The 15,243-nt window shown below is 40.6% G+C and overlaps 1 protein-coding gene across 2 annotated transcripts in view; it reads left to right on the forward strand.

Moving 5' to 3' along the window:
• Nucleotides 1–15,243, forward strand: part of rasa2 (RAS p21 protein activator 2) — a 173,223-nt gene that overhangs the window by 135,275 nt on the left and 22,705 nt on the right. For both annotated transcript variants that reach the window (XM_059994339.1, XM_059994349.1), the window contains 9 exons: nucleotides 591–739; nucleotides 1,715–1,829; nucleotides 7,575–7,649; nucleotides 11,622–11,745; nucleotides 12,254–12,360; nucleotides 14,489–14,575; nucleotides 14,698–14,775; nucleotides 14,904–14,977; nucleotides 15,100–15,209. In XM_059994339.1, the coding sequence (XP_059850322.1) occupies nucleotides 591–739; nucleotides 1,715–1,829; nucleotides 7,575–7,649; nucleotides 11,622–11,745; nucleotides 12,254–12,360; nucleotides 14,489–14,575; nucleotides 14,698–14,775; nucleotides 14,904–14,977; nucleotides 15,100–15,209 (919 nt within the window). The remainder of the gene's footprint in view (nucleotides 1–590; nucleotides 740–1,714; nucleotides 1,830–7,574; nucleotides 7,650–11,621; nucleotides 11,746–12,253; nucleotides 12,361–14,488; nucleotides 14,576–14,697; nucleotides 14,776–14,903; nucleotides 14,978–15,099; nucleotides 15,210–15,243) is intronic.

Consider the following 15,243-nt stretch of genomic DNA (forward strand, 5'->3'; position numbering starts at 1 on the left):
AATTTCCGTTAATGCCCCTCCCCTTCTTACCCCATCCCTGATATATTTAGTTTTTTTTCTCTCTGCCCATCACCCTGCCTGTTCTCCATCTCCCTCTCTGCTCCCCTCACCCTTTCTTTCTCCCTAGGCCTCCCGTCCCATGATCCTTTCCTTTCTCTAGCTCTGTATCCCTTTTGCCAATCACCTGTCTGGCTCTCAGCTTCACCACAACCCCTCCAGTCTTCTCCTATCATATCGCATTTTCCCCTCCCCTTCCCCCTTCTACTTTCAAATCTCTTACTATCTTTCCTTTCAGTTAGTCCTGACGAAGGGTCTCAGCCCGAATCGTCGACAGCGCTTCTTCCAATAGATGCTGGCCTGGCCTGCTGCGTTCCACCAGCATTTTGTGTGTGTTGGGTAAACAGGAATTGTTTTGTAACCTAATGGGTAACAATGTAGTAGACATGTTCTATTAAATAATTACTCTCGTTGTCATTAAGGGTTTCTTGAAATGTTTATGATCTGTATTTTTTGTTTTTTACACTGTGGACAATTTAAGTGATCACTCAACAAAAAAAGACTGAAGTTATTTTTTTTCTCTTGTCTTCAAGCCTATATCTGCCTCAGCGGTCCATATCCTGGGTGAGGTGTGCAACGCAAAGCAAGAAGCTGTGTTACCCCTCGTACGCTTATTATTACATCATAAGAAGTTAGTTCCTTTCCTTCATGCCTTGGCTGAATTAGATCTCCAGCAAACACAGTAAGTCTGTCATTTGGGTCCGTGGTTACTCTCACTCCTGTGCTTGATCCAAGGAAAATCAGAAGGTTGCATAATCACTTGTTCTGATACGGAATATTTTAAAAATAATATTTCTGAGGAATCAATAGAACCAAGTAATGGTCCAACTCCAACTCAAGCTAACTGTTGTAACTGATTTGAGTGCCTACAATGCCAAGAAAAGTTCCTTTTATTCTATCCAAGTACAATACTTCAGTCGTGTTCTCTTAGGAGATGTTATGCAAGATAATATTTTCCTGTTCCACATCAGTTCTTTTAGCTTTCAGCCTTTGGGGATAAGGTTCCCAACTTGTGTGGCATTTATTTCTGTAACCTTTGAATTTTTGATGAAAATGAGCCATATGTTGATCTGGACCTTTAACTGTACCTGAATTCTCTTAAATTTATGAGCCTGTTCTCTTTTCAATCAGGTCCTTCCTTTATTACTGAACTCTGAAATTATCTTTCATTGGACCAGTCTGTTATTTGAACTTCAACCAATTTTGCAAAACTCAGATGGATAAAAGATTGATACCAACAATAAGAGTGTTTTATATAATGAATGATACATTAATATGGTATCTAGAAAGTTGTTAAAGGGCACGGGGACAAGAGAGACAAAATATCTTCCCTAAAAATTGGATTGATAGTGCGGAGGCTGAGTCAAGTTTGAAGCTGCAACCAGTAGTATTCTGTATATTAAGAAAACAATTTGTATTGCAAGAAACCTGAAAATCTTTCTCATTGGTTTTACCTCTTACTTTTAGCTATCTTGCTTTAAAGATGTCTATTTACATCGGCCATACATAACGACAGGAGGATAAGTAATGAAAGCAGATTTCAGATGACCATTGCGTATAATTGTGCACTGTGTGTTGCCAGTTGGCAAAATTTCACTACTGAGCTGTTTTCAGAAAACATGCAAGCTTGAATTAATCATATTCTTTGATTTTGTAGGGAAGTCAACACTATCTTCAGGGGAAACTCTCTAGCTACTCGGTGCATTGATGAAACAATGAAACTGGTTGGAAAGCATTATCTGAAAGTGACACTGAAGCCAATTTTAGATGAAGTAAGATAGAAATTCTCTTCTCTTTGTTACACGTGTCATTTTTCATTAATATATTTGCAAGTTTATATTTGGATCAAATTTTGCACAAATAGCAAATGGAGGAAAATACATTTTCTTCTTTATCATCCTGTCAATTGCTGAATAGCAGATGTTTAATAAGCTTTTTCTTAAAATCTCTTTCCCCTTAGAATGCTACTGCGTAAAAATAGCAACTCAGTCTTCAAAGTGTATGTTGGCTTTGCGTAAGAGCAATTCAGATGGTTCCCACTCCTATTTCTTCTGCCTTTGGCCCAGAAATTTCATGAGAAATATAGTAATGGCATACAAACGTAAGAAACAAAAGCAGAAGTGGCCTTAACCTTTTAGAACTTACTCTGTCATTGAGTAAGATCAGGATTGATATTTGACCTCAGTGGCACTTTCCTATGTTGATTCCATATCAATAGACAATAGGTGCAGAAGTAGACCATTCAGCCCTTCGAGCCTGCACCCCATTTTGAGATCATGGCTGATCAACTACTATCAATACCCGGTTCCTGCCTTGTCCCCATATCCCTTGATTCCCCTATCCATAAGATACCTATCTAGCTCCTTCTTGAAAGCATCCAGAGAATTGGCCTCCACTACCTTCCGAGGCAGTGCATTCCAGACCCCCACAACTCTCTGGGAGAAGAAGTTTTTCCTTAACTCTGTCCTAAATGACCTACCCCTTATTCTCAAACCATGCCCTGTGGTATTGGACTCTCCCAGCATCTGGAACATATTTCCTGCCTCTATCTTGTCCAATCCCTTAATAATCTTATATGTTTCAATCAGATCCCCTCTCAATCTCCTTAATTCCAGCGTGTACAAGCCCAGTCTCTCTAACCTCTCTGTGTAAGACAGTCCAGACATCCCAGGAATTGACCTCGTGAACCTACGCTGCACTTCCTCTACAGCCAGGATGTCCTTCCTTAACCCTGGAGACCAAAACTGTACACAGTACTCCAGGTGTGGTCTCACCAGGGCTCTGTAGAAATGCAAGAGGATTTCCTTGCTCTTGTACTCAATTCCCTTTGTAATAAAGGCCAATATTTCATTAGCCTTCTTCACTGCCTGCTGCACTTGCTCATTCACCTTCAGTGACTGATGAACAAGGACTCCTAGATCTCTTTGTATTTCTCCCTTACCTAACCCTACACCGTTCAGATAATAATCTGCCTTCCTGTTCTTACTCCCAAAGTGGATAACCTCACACTTATTCACATTAAACGTCATCTGCCAAGTATCTGCCCACTCACCCAGCCTATCCAAGTCACCCTGAATTCTCCTAACATCCTCATCACATGTCACACTGCCAGCCAGCTTAGTATCATCAGCAAATTTGCTGATTTTATTCTCAATGCCTTCATCTAAATCATTGACGTAAATCGTAAACAGCTGTAGTCCCAATACCAAGCCCTGTTGCACCCCACTAGTCACAACCTGCCATTCCAAGAAACACCCATTCACCGCTACCCTTTGCTTTCTATCTGCCAACCAGTTTTCTATCCATGTCAATGTCTTCCCCCCCAATGCCATGAGCTTTGATTTTACCCACCAATCTCCTATGTGGGACCTTATCAAATGCCTTCTGAAGATCGAGATACACTACATCCACTGGATCTCCCCCGTCTAACTTCCTGGTTACATCCTCGAAAAACTCCAATAGATTAGTCAAGCATGATTTACCCTTGGTAAATCCATGCTGGCTCGGCCCAATCCTATCACTGCTATCTAGATATGCCACTATTTCATCTTTAATAATGGACTCTAGCATCTTCGCTACCACCAATGTCAGGCTGACAGGTCGATAGTTCTTTGTTTTCTCCCTCCCTCCTTTCTTAAAAACTGGGATAACATTAGCCATTCTCCAATCCTCAGGAACTGTTCCTGAATCTAAGGAACATTGGAAAATGATTACCAATGCATCCGCAATTTCCATGGCCACCTCCTTTAGTACCCTAGGATGCAGACATCTGGACCTGGGGATTTGTCAGCCTTCAGTCCCATCAGTCTACTCATCACCGTTTCCCTCCTAATGTCAATCTGTTTCATTTCCTCTGTTACCCTATGTCATTGGCCCATCCATACATCTGGGAGATTGCTTGTGTCTTCCTTAGTGAAGACAGATCTAAAGTACTTATTAAATTCTTCTGCCATTTCTCTGTTTCCCATAACAATTTCACCCAATTCATTCTTCAAGGGCCCAACATTGTTCCTAACTATCTTCTTTCTCTTCACATACCTAAAAAAGCTTTTGCTATCGTCCTTTATATTCCTGGCTAGCTTGCGTTCGTACCTCATTTTTTCTCCCCGTATTGCCTTTTTAGTTGTTCTTTTGTTCCTTAAAAACTTCCCAATCGTCTGTCCTTCCACTCACCTTAGCTCTGTCATACTTCCTTTTTTTTTAATGCTATGCAATCTCTGACTTCCTTTGTCAACCACTGTGGCCCCTTTCCCCCCTTTGAATCCTTCCTTCTCCGGGGGATGAACTGATTTTGCACCTTGTGCATTATTCCCAAGAATACCTGCCATTGCTGTTCCACTGTCTTTTCTGCTAGGATATCCGTCCAGTCAATTTTGGCCAGCTCCTCCCTCATGGCTCCATCATTTCCCCTGTTCAACTGCAACACTGACACCTCCAAGCTGCCCTTATCCTTCTCAAATTGCAGATAAAAACTTATCATATTATGATCACTACCTCCTAATGGCTCCTTTACTTCAAGATCGCTTATCAAATCCTGTTGATTACATAACACTAAATCCAGAATAGCCTTGTCCCTGGTCGGCTCTCGTACAAGCTGTTCCAAGAATACATCCCGTAGGCACTCTACAAACTCCCTATCCTGTGGTCCAGCACCAACCTGATTCTCCCAGTTCACCTGCATGTTGAAATCCCCCATAACTACTGCGACATTACCTTTGCCACATGCCAATGTTAACTCTCTATTCAACTTGCACCCAATATCAATGCTACTTTTTGGTGGCCTGTAGACAACACCCATTGGGGTCCTTTTGCCCTTACTGTTCCTCAGTTCTATCCACACAGACTCTACTTCTCCTGATCCTGTGTCCCCCCTTGCAAAGGACTGAATCTCATTCCTCACCAACAGGGCCACCCCACCCCCTCTGCCCACATTTCTATCCCTACGATAGCACGTTTACACTTGTACATTCATTTCCCAGGTCTGATCTCCCTGCAGCCCTTGATTCTCTTAATCGATCACTCTGTGAAGAAACTGAGCCTGCACAGCTTTCTTGGGTAATGAGCTCTAAGAGTCATCTTTTTCTTCCCTCATAACTGTCCCTGGTTCTGAACTTTATAACCAGAGAATATATTAAATCCCCATGTGCCTTGTCCAGCACAATAAGGTGAGAAGTAGGAACCTCCGACCATCCCCTCTGGCACAGCTTCTCCGAGCACCATCCTCTGCCGAGCATATTAAGACATCCCCGCCAACGGCCATCAGCAACGTGACCCCAAGGACTGGGGGCCTGTTCTTCCCAGCAGAGACCCGGACCTCACAGCAGCAGCAGCAACAAAGAAGGTCTTCCTGGAGATTTCCAGATGTTCCTCCGTGCTCCCACATCCATTTGCAACCGATTATGATTGCGCACGGCACCCCGCTTCACAAATAACAGATAATCAGCTCTGGAATGACAACATGTTCCTAACCAGGACATCCTCTCCCCATTTATGGCCATCTAATAGTTGTGTTCTTCATTCACTACAAGGCACTCTTGTGTAAAGTGTCTACCATTTATTTAAATCATAAAATGCTCAGACTCCTGCGTACATCACATACCTGCCAAATCATGCTGCTGATGATGGAAGAAGAGTGAAAATCTTTCCCAATCATACAGCTTTGAGTAATCAAGAGAGCCCCAATAAAAGATGCACATGAATTGGATCTGTACTGAAACAATATCCCGAGAGGATGAGCATCCTTCCTGAGAGGCCTAGAGAAGTGACTATCAAGTAACAAATGCAAGTGGTTCATTCTGCAATAGCTCCATTGTTGTTAGATCCTACATGGTAGACTCGTCCTAAAGATCTGAAATGGGTTTGCAACTGGAACTACCCTCTCGTCTTTCACCAAAATTGGCTTGGTGATGTGAGGCAAAAGGTAGTGGTAGTTGTAAGTCTGTAACACGTGATTTGCCATGGGGATTGCTTCTGGGACATTTATTGTTTGTAATATATATTTAATGACCACTCAGTGGAACCAGGTGTGGTCTTCTTTTGCTGTAATTCATCCACTTCAAGGTTCAAAGTGTTGTGCGTTCAGAGATGATCTTCTGCAAACCACTGTTGTAATGCTTAATTATTTGAGTTACTGTTGCCTTCTTGTCACCTTGAGCCAATCTGGCCATTCTTCTCTGATCTCTCTCATGAACAAGATGTTTTCGCCCACAGAACCTTTTTAAACACCATTCTCTGTAAACTCTAGAGCAGGAGTTCTCAACCAGGGATCCACAGGCCCCATATGGTTAATGTTAAGGCTCCATGGTATAAAAAAGGTTGGGAACTCCTGCTCTAGAGACTATTGTGCATGAAATCTCAGATCAACAGTTCTTGAGATACTTAAACCACCCTGTCTGGTATCAACAGTCATTCATGGTCAAAGCCACGAGATCACATTTCTTCCCCGTTCTGATGTTTGGTCTGACCAACAACTGAACCTCTTGACCACGTCTGCATGCGTTTATGCATTGAGTTGCTGCTACGTGATTGGTTGATTGAATATTTGCATTATCAAACAGGTATACCTAATAAAGTGGCATTTAGTGTATATTTAAATGACTTGGATGAGAATGTACTTAGGTTGTCTACTTTATAAGTTTGCTGATGACAAAAGCAGTTGGATGCAGCTGGTGGTGTCTGTTTGTAAAGAAGGTTATCCGAGGATCTGGTGGATTACCTAAAATGTTGGGCAAAGTACTAGTAGCTGGAACTTAATCTAGACAAGTATGAGGTTCAAATTCCAGTGGGATATATAGAAGAGATATCAGAGACCTTGTGGTACAAATTTAGAGCTCACTGAAAATGGCAACACATGGATTGGGTAGTGAGTAAGGTGTTTGCTGTGCTTTCCTTCATAGACTGAAGTACTGAGTATAAGAGTTGGGATGTCATGTTGCAGCTGTACGAAGTTTGGTTAGACTATACTGGGAGAAGTGAGTTCAGTTTTGATCCCATCAAAATCTTGATTCATCAAGATGTTAGATGGAAAGTACTACTTATAGGGAGATAATAGAATGGATTTATTCTCAGTGATGCATAGGAGGCTGAGGCATAACATTACAGATAAACTTATAAGGGGCATATATAGCATGGATGGTCAGGAATTTTCCTAGGACAGGGGAATCTAGAACTAAAGGATTCAGGTTTAAGGTGAGAAGTAAGAAATTTTGAAAAATCTGAGGGGTAAGTTTTCCTATGTAAGATGGTGGTTATCTGGAAAATGGTCCCAGAGTAAGTGATAGAGGCAGATGTAATTTCAGTGTTTAAGAGGCAATAGCAACAGTACTTGAATAGAAAAGGCATAGAGAGAGATACAGGCAAATGGGATTTAGTGCAGATAGCCATCATAGTCAGCATGGATGTGGTAGGCTGTAAGGACTGGTTATAGGTCTACAATAAAAATAAAATACTGATTAATGTAACTTTTGGGATATTTATAAAATCCCTATTAAAGATTATTTGGATTTCTGTTTGTTTAGATCTGTGACTCCTGCAAAACTTGTGAGATTGATCCTATAAAGCTCAAAGAAGGTGATAATGTTGAGGTGAACAAGGTGCGTACATTCACTTTCTGATAATTGCTTTGCTAATATATATGTTAACTTTATGTAAAGTTAAAATAACATCCATTAAACTAGTTTACCAAACTCTCTCAGTCAATTTACTGCCACCTGGATTAACACACTTCCCTTTTTCACCATAACACCACTGGGAATATACAGGTCTTGAGTTTTGCAAACTGTACACAAGAACTGCTATCAACAGACTACCAACAAACAGTCCTGTGACTAAAACTAGCAAGCCTATTATAAACTTTCCTTCAACTAAAGCAAGCAAGCTAAGAAAACTAATAATTTTTCCCCTCATGGTTCCAATCACAGTCCTAACTATGGAGTTAAACATTTAATGCAGTAAAATGCCCATCCATTAACTTGTTCATGATCTGTGGTGTTCACTATTTCAGTTGGCTGGAGAACACTTGCTTTTTTTCAGCTTTGAACTTTTAACTATTGGTCCCTGTCAGAAATATGTTGCAAGGTCTTCTATCAGGATATCCACATTTTAAGAATTATTTTTCTGGATGTGGACAATTCTGGCAAGACCAGCGTTTATCGATTATCCTTATTTTATTCTCGGAGATGGAGATGAGAGTTGGCATTTTGAACCACTCTTAGTAAAAATACTTCCACAGGATATTTATTGGGTATAGTTACAAGGCTTAGAGACTGTGATGGTGAAGAAACAACAGTGATGTGCAGGTTGGGGTGCTGGGTGAATTGGAGAAGAACCTGTAATTGATGATGTACATGTGTCTGCTGCTCATGTGATTTATGCTTATATAAGTCATCATGAGCACCAGTGATGGAAGGAATAAATGGTTAAGGTGGGCGGGGTTTAGGTGCACCTAGCCAGGCACATGCAGGTTATTCATTTGTGTTACTGTGCTTGCCTTGTAGGTAGTAGAAAGACTCTAGTTTTGTAAATTGTTTTACTATTGTCACATGTACTGAGGTATAGTGGAAAAACTTGCCTTGCATATAATCTATACAGCCGAATTCATTTCAACAGTGCTTTGAGGTAATATGTTGGCGAAGCAAAAGAATTTCAGTATGTATATTGTATACATTTCTCTGACATTAAATGTAGCCTATTGAAACCTATTGATAAAACAATAACAATGTAGAACAGTACAGATGAAGTGCAGTGCAGGTAATAATTTGCACTCTCGCAACAAGGTAGAATGTCAGCTCAACAAAAGATCAATAATAATAATGTATTATTATCTGGAATGATTAGGATGTTTGCATCTTATTATATTCACTAGTCTTGAAACTGCGAGATAGAATCTGTCCTTGAGCCTGGTGGTATGTGCATTCAGGCTTTTGTATCTTCTGCCCAACGTGAGGGGGAAGAAGTGAGAATATCCAAAGTGGGTGAGATCTTTTATTATGCTGGCTGCTTTACTGAGGCAGCAAGTAGTATAGACAGAGTCAATGGAATGAAAGTTGGTTTTCGCAACTGCAATTTCTTGCAGTCATGAGCAGAGCTGTTGCCATACCAAGCATTGATGCATCGGATAGGATGATTTCTGGAGTGCATCAATAAAAGTTGGTGAGGATCAAAGTGAAAATGACAAATTTCTTTAACCCCCTGAGGAAGTAGAGACACTGGTGAGCTTTTTTGACTTTGGTGTCAGTGTGGTTAGACCATTTCAGGTTATGGTGATGTTCACTCCTACCAACTTGGAAACCCTCTCTACCACTGCCCTGTTGATGTAGATAGGAACACGTGCATCATACTCCATACCCTTTTCCAAAGTCAGTGATACCCTCTTTTGTTTTGCTGATGTTGAGGAAACTGTTATTGTCATGACACCTTGTCACTAGGTTCTCTGTTGTCATCATTTGAGATACAGCCCATTACAGCAATATCATCTGCAGACTGTAGTAAGGACTCTATGAGAATTGGTTTGTTCTCCCACCTTCCCCTTTGTGAAGTCCTTAGTCAGTTCCTTGGTCTTGCTGGCATTGTTGCTGTGACACTATTCAGCCAGCTCATCTATCTCACTCCTGTATGCCTCCTTATCATCATCTGAGAATCTGCCAGCCACTGTGGTGTTATTAGCAAATTTATAGATGCCATTTGAGCTGTTCCTGGAACATAATCATGATCACCTCTTCAATATTGATGTAGTAGTAGTATTGTTGCTGAATAAGCAGTTAGACACTCTGGTCAGAGTCTGACACCTCTTGCAGCACAAATGTTACACCCACTTATCAGATCTCGGTTTTACTGCATTTCCTTGCTGGGGACTTAAAACGGAAATAAACATTGTGCAATCATAGATGGACCTTGTGATTGGAAGGAACACTGTTGTTGAACCATTTAAGATGATTAGGCTTCAGGCACTCAAAGGACTCCTGCATTAATGTTTTCAGAGTTGGGTATTTGGTCTCCAACAACTAAAATCATCTTCCTTTGTGTGAGATGAGACTCCGTAATTCTCTTTAATGTCCCATTTACTTTAGGGTCCCTTGATGCCTTACTCCATCAGTTGTTAGACCTATCATATCTTTAGAGTTCAGAACTTTAACCTAGAATTAAGTCTTGGCCAAGATGAGGGCTGGATCCCAGTAGTCCTGGTGAAACCCATAGTGGGCAGCTGTAAAATTGTGCTACTTACTGTTAATGATACCTTGCATCATTTTACTTAAGTTAATCAGCTGGTAAATAGCAAGTGACCTTAGTGTTGGACTTAAAGAAATGACTGCCAATTAGGAACCAAAATAGGCCATCTTGCATTGCAAGCCTGCTTTGACATTCACCCAAATAATGGCTGACTTTATATTTCTTAGACTCCATTTTCCTGCACAATCTTCACTCCCCTTAATATCCAGAAATCTTTTGATGCTTATTTTAAATGAAATCAATAATCAAGCCTCCACAATGGATAATTCCAAAGATTCACCACCCTCTGAGTGAAAAGAAATTTCTGCTCTTCTCATTGCTAAATATCCTCCCCCTTATTCTGAGACTGGGATTGCTGGTACTATTCTTGTAAAACAGCCTCCTTCCATCCATCCTTTTGAACCTTGATGATATGTTTTAAGTTTCAGTAAATCTCCTCTGATTCTTCTAAACTCTGGAACAGTTACAGTCTCTTCTTATAGCAAATTCACTGCCCCAGGAGCTATTCTGGTCAATCTTCATTACGCTCCCTTTTTGACAAGTATATTCATTCTTGATTAAAGAGACCAGTATTCCAGCCATGACCTTACCAAGATAATTAAATTCTTGTAATAAAGGGTATCACAGCACTTACCTTATTACTAGCAACACATACACTTAAGCTTTCAGTGACCTCTGAGGACAGAGGTCCCTTTTGAACATTAATTTCCCACTTTGTTCCATTTGTTCCCAGGCAGATGAAACTAGCTCACTAAGTGACACAGTCAGCATGGATGAGTTGGGCCAAAGGGCCTGTTTCCATGCTGTATAACTGATTCTAAGCTAATATTATACACTTCTGTTTTGTGTTTGAAAATGGATGATTTCACATTTTTCCGCAGAACTTTCCATCTGCCATTTATCTCACCCACTCACTTAGCCTGACATTTTGCCCCCTCATTCAAATCATTAAACTGTAAATGCTGAGGTCCAATTGCCTCGGCAATTATTCTAGTCAATTCTGGTAACGCTCTAGAACTGTCTGTTTATATCCAGTCTTTACTGTCTGTACAAAGCTAATTCTAATGCATGTTAGTACGTTATCAAAATTGCATGCCGCCTAGATGCCAAAGTATTACCACATCTGTATGTACTCTAAGATAGGGTGTAGACAGGCAGCATGTTGAGAATTATGGAGTGTCTCCTGTTAATATTATTTCAGGTTTTCATATGAAAAAGGCATGGGAATGGATGGTGAAAGAAGGAAAATTGAACATTATGTTGCAAATTGTGCTAGCAGTGCAATGGAACTGTTTTTATATTTCGAGTTTTGACTGAGTTTGTTTTGAATTTTGCAGGAGAACCTTCGCCATTATGTCGAGAGGGTATTCAATTTGATTGTGCAATCCAGTATGAGTTGCCCTACTTTAATGTGCGAGGTATTTAATTCACTACAAAATTTGGCAAGGAAACAGTTTCCAGGTGAGAGATGCAAGGCATGATAGATGATAATGAAAATAATTCCATCTTTATCTGTGAAGTCATGATCTTGACGAGAGTATACTGTGGAAACAAAAGCATCAGTTTCTACTGGGGGAATTTGAGAAGTTAAATAATCCATTATTCCAGGCGTGTGACTGTTCAGATGGAGATCTCAGTTCATTCTGCTTGATCATTGACTATTTCCCCTGATGTTATTTAGAGTGTAATAGAAACCAGTAAATACAGTGGACTGAAAGAGACCCCATTTAGTAACATGAGGGGTGGGGGGGGGGAAGGAGGGAGGTTAGAAAATTGATGGGAGGTGAAAGGTGAAGATTTGTATTGCAATGGCAAGAGGTGAACAGTACTAGCAGAATTGGTTTGACATTGGTTGGTATGGACTTAACAGTTTAAATCTTGCCTTGTAGTAATTATTCTATGATTCTAAGACTTTGGAAAAGACAGCTAGTAGAAGTGTTAACCCTCTTTACTGAATCTGCAATTCCAGATGATCTCCACGTGAAGTACTCTGCCGTGAGCAGCTTTGTCTTCCTACGATTCTTTGCAGTTGCAATTGTTTCACCTCACAGTTTCCATCTCCGACCCCATCACCCAGTAAGTTCCACAAAACTTTGTGCTGATTTCAGAACTGAAAAATAAGCTGCCTGGCCTGCCTGAATTTTACCTAGGTAATTAGTGTAGTGTTAGAGTCTGACAGCATGGAAACGGGCTCTTTGGCCCAACTTGTCCTTGCCAAGTCTATTGCCTGGTGGGCTAGTCCTACCTCATGTTTATCCCATAGTCCTCTGAAATTGTCCTAATCATGCACTTAACTAGATGGCTTTTAAATGTTGTTAAGATGCCTCCCTCAACCACTGTTTCTGACAGTTCATTCCAAAAATGCACCACTCTTTACATGAAGAAGCTGCCTCTATCATCCCTTTTGAATATTTCTCCTCTTTTTTTTTGCACCATCTCCCTGAGTATGATCAAGAAAGGCGGAGGAGTGTTTTCAGGAGTACTTTGAGCTTTGAGTTAGTGGACTAGACAATATGTAGGGTTTTATCTTTGGGTCTCAATGAATACGCCACAGCTGTCACCAACTTCATCAAGACATATGTGGATGATTGTGTGCCTTTGAGATCGCACTGGACATGCCCAAACCAAAAGCTGTGGATGGACCAGAAGATTCATAGTGAGAGCTAGGTCTCTGACATTCAAGACCAGTGATCCAAAACTATACAAGAAGTCCATGTACAACTTGTAGAAGTTCACCTTAAAAGTGAAAAGACAATTCCGATTGGGGCTAGAGATGGAATTGGATACATGTCAGCTTTGGCAGAGTTTGCTGGCCATTACTTCCTACAAAGCAAAACCTAACATCATGAATGGTAGTGATACTTCACTCCCAGATGTGTTCAATGCATTTTATTCACACTTTGAAAGGGAGAATAAAACTACATCTGTGTGAATCCCTGCAACATCTGGTGATCCTTTGATCTCTGTCTCAGAGGTCAATGTAAAACAGCTTTCAAGAGAGTGAACCCTCACAAGGCGTCAGGCCAGGCCCTGATGGTGTACCTTGTAGGGCTCTGAAAACCTGTGCCCTCTAATTGGCAGCAGTGTTTAAGAACATCTTTAAAGTCTCAGTGCTGCAGTCAGAAATTTCCACCTACTTCAAAAGAGTGACTGTCATATCAGTGCCCAAGAAGAGCAGGGTGAACTGTTTCAATGACTGTCAACCCAGAGGCACTCACATCTACTGTGATGAAGTAATTTGAGAGGTTGATCATGGCTAGCATCAACTCCTGCCTAAGCAAGGACCTGGACCCATACCAATTTGCCAATTGCCACAATAGGTCTACTACGGCAGATGCAGTCTCACTAACCTTGGATCACATCAAGCTGCTGTTTGTAACCTATAGCTCAGTGCTCAACACAGTCGTACCTTCAGTTCTAATCAACAAGCTCCAAAATCTGGGCCTCTGCACCTCTGGGCAACTGGATCCTTCATCTCCTCACCGGAAAACCACAGTCTGCATGAATTGGAAATAACATCTTGCTGACTATCAACATTGACGCACCTCAAAGACTTGTGCTTAGCCCACTTCTCTGCTGTCTTTAAACCCACGATTGTGTGGCTAGACACAGCTCAAACACCATCTTTTAATTTGTCAATGATGCAACTGTTGTTGGCAGAATTTCAGATGGTGACAAGGAGGTGTACAGGAGTGAGATAGATCAGCTGGTTGAGTGGTGTCGCAGAACAACTTTGCAGTCAATGTCAATCAGACCAAGGAATTGACTTAACTTCAGGAAGGGGAAGTTGAGGGAACACATACCAGTCTTCATTGAGGGGTCAGCAGTTTCAGTTTTTGGGTATTAACATCTCTGAGGATCTATCCTGAGTCAAACAAAAGGATGCAATTACAAAGAAAGAACAATAGTGGCTATATTTCATTAGGAGTTTGAGGAGAATTGGTATGTCACCAAGGACACTCACGCATTTCTACACATGTACCTTAGAGATCGTTCTAAGAAGTTGCATTATCGTCTGGTATGGTGGGGCCACTGCACAGGATTGGAAAAAGGTGCAGAAAGTTCCATCATGGGTAATTGAGAGTCTGGTTGCAAGGTTCAGTACCTTTCAGTTAACATTGATTTTGTGTTACACAAATATGTAGATTTACTTAGTATAATATATTTCATATTTTGTTTTCTTTTCTACTACCTGCCCTTGTAGGATGCTCATACATTTCGAGTCTTAACCCTAATTTCAAAAACAATCCAAACTTTGGGAAGCTGGTGCAGTCTATCAAAAAGCAAGCTGGTCAGTACCATCTTAAGCACAGATTCTGCAGATAATTTTTTGCAATGATTTAGTGGGAGTATTTCCTCCCCCCTCCCCCCAGTGTTGTTATATATTAATGTATAATTTCTTCTGACTTGCAGTCAAGCTTCAAGGAATCCTATATGTGTGAGTTCTTTAAACTGTTTCAGGAAGACAAATGTATTGATTCAGTTAAAAAGGTGAGTAAACAGTTTTCTAATCATGGAAATTTTTTTTAAAGTATGCACTAAAAATAAATTATCCTACAAATAGAAAAGTTTGGTCATACCTTAATTTTAACTTTATCCTGAAATGGTCCTGTTTTTAGTTTATAGATGAAGTATCATCTGTGCAAAGTAAGGAGCCCAGTGGTGTAGATGAACCAATTATTCTCAAAGAAGGGTAAGAGGATTTAACAAATACAGATATAGTGAATGCACCTTAAATTCTACTTCAGTCTATCAGCAGCACTAACTCCCTGAGAATAGAAAGGCCAATTACATATGTATTGTTCTGTATTGCAGAGAAATCATTAAAAGAGCTCAGGGAAGAAATCGAATTCGTAAAGTGCACAATTTTAAGAAGCGATGGCTCCGCTTGACCAACAGAGAGATCTCTTACCACAAACAGTCAGGTATATGTGGGAAAAAAATCAATTTGTTTCTATT

This window comes from Hypanus sabinus, chromosome 2, assembly GCF_030144855.1.
Source record: "Hypanus sabinus isolate sHypSab1 chromosome 2, sHypSab1.hap1, whole genome shotgun sequence".
NCBI classification, from domain to species: Eukaryota; Metazoa; Chordata; class Chondrichthyes; order Myliobatiformes; family Dasyatidae; genus Hypanus; species Hypanus sabinus.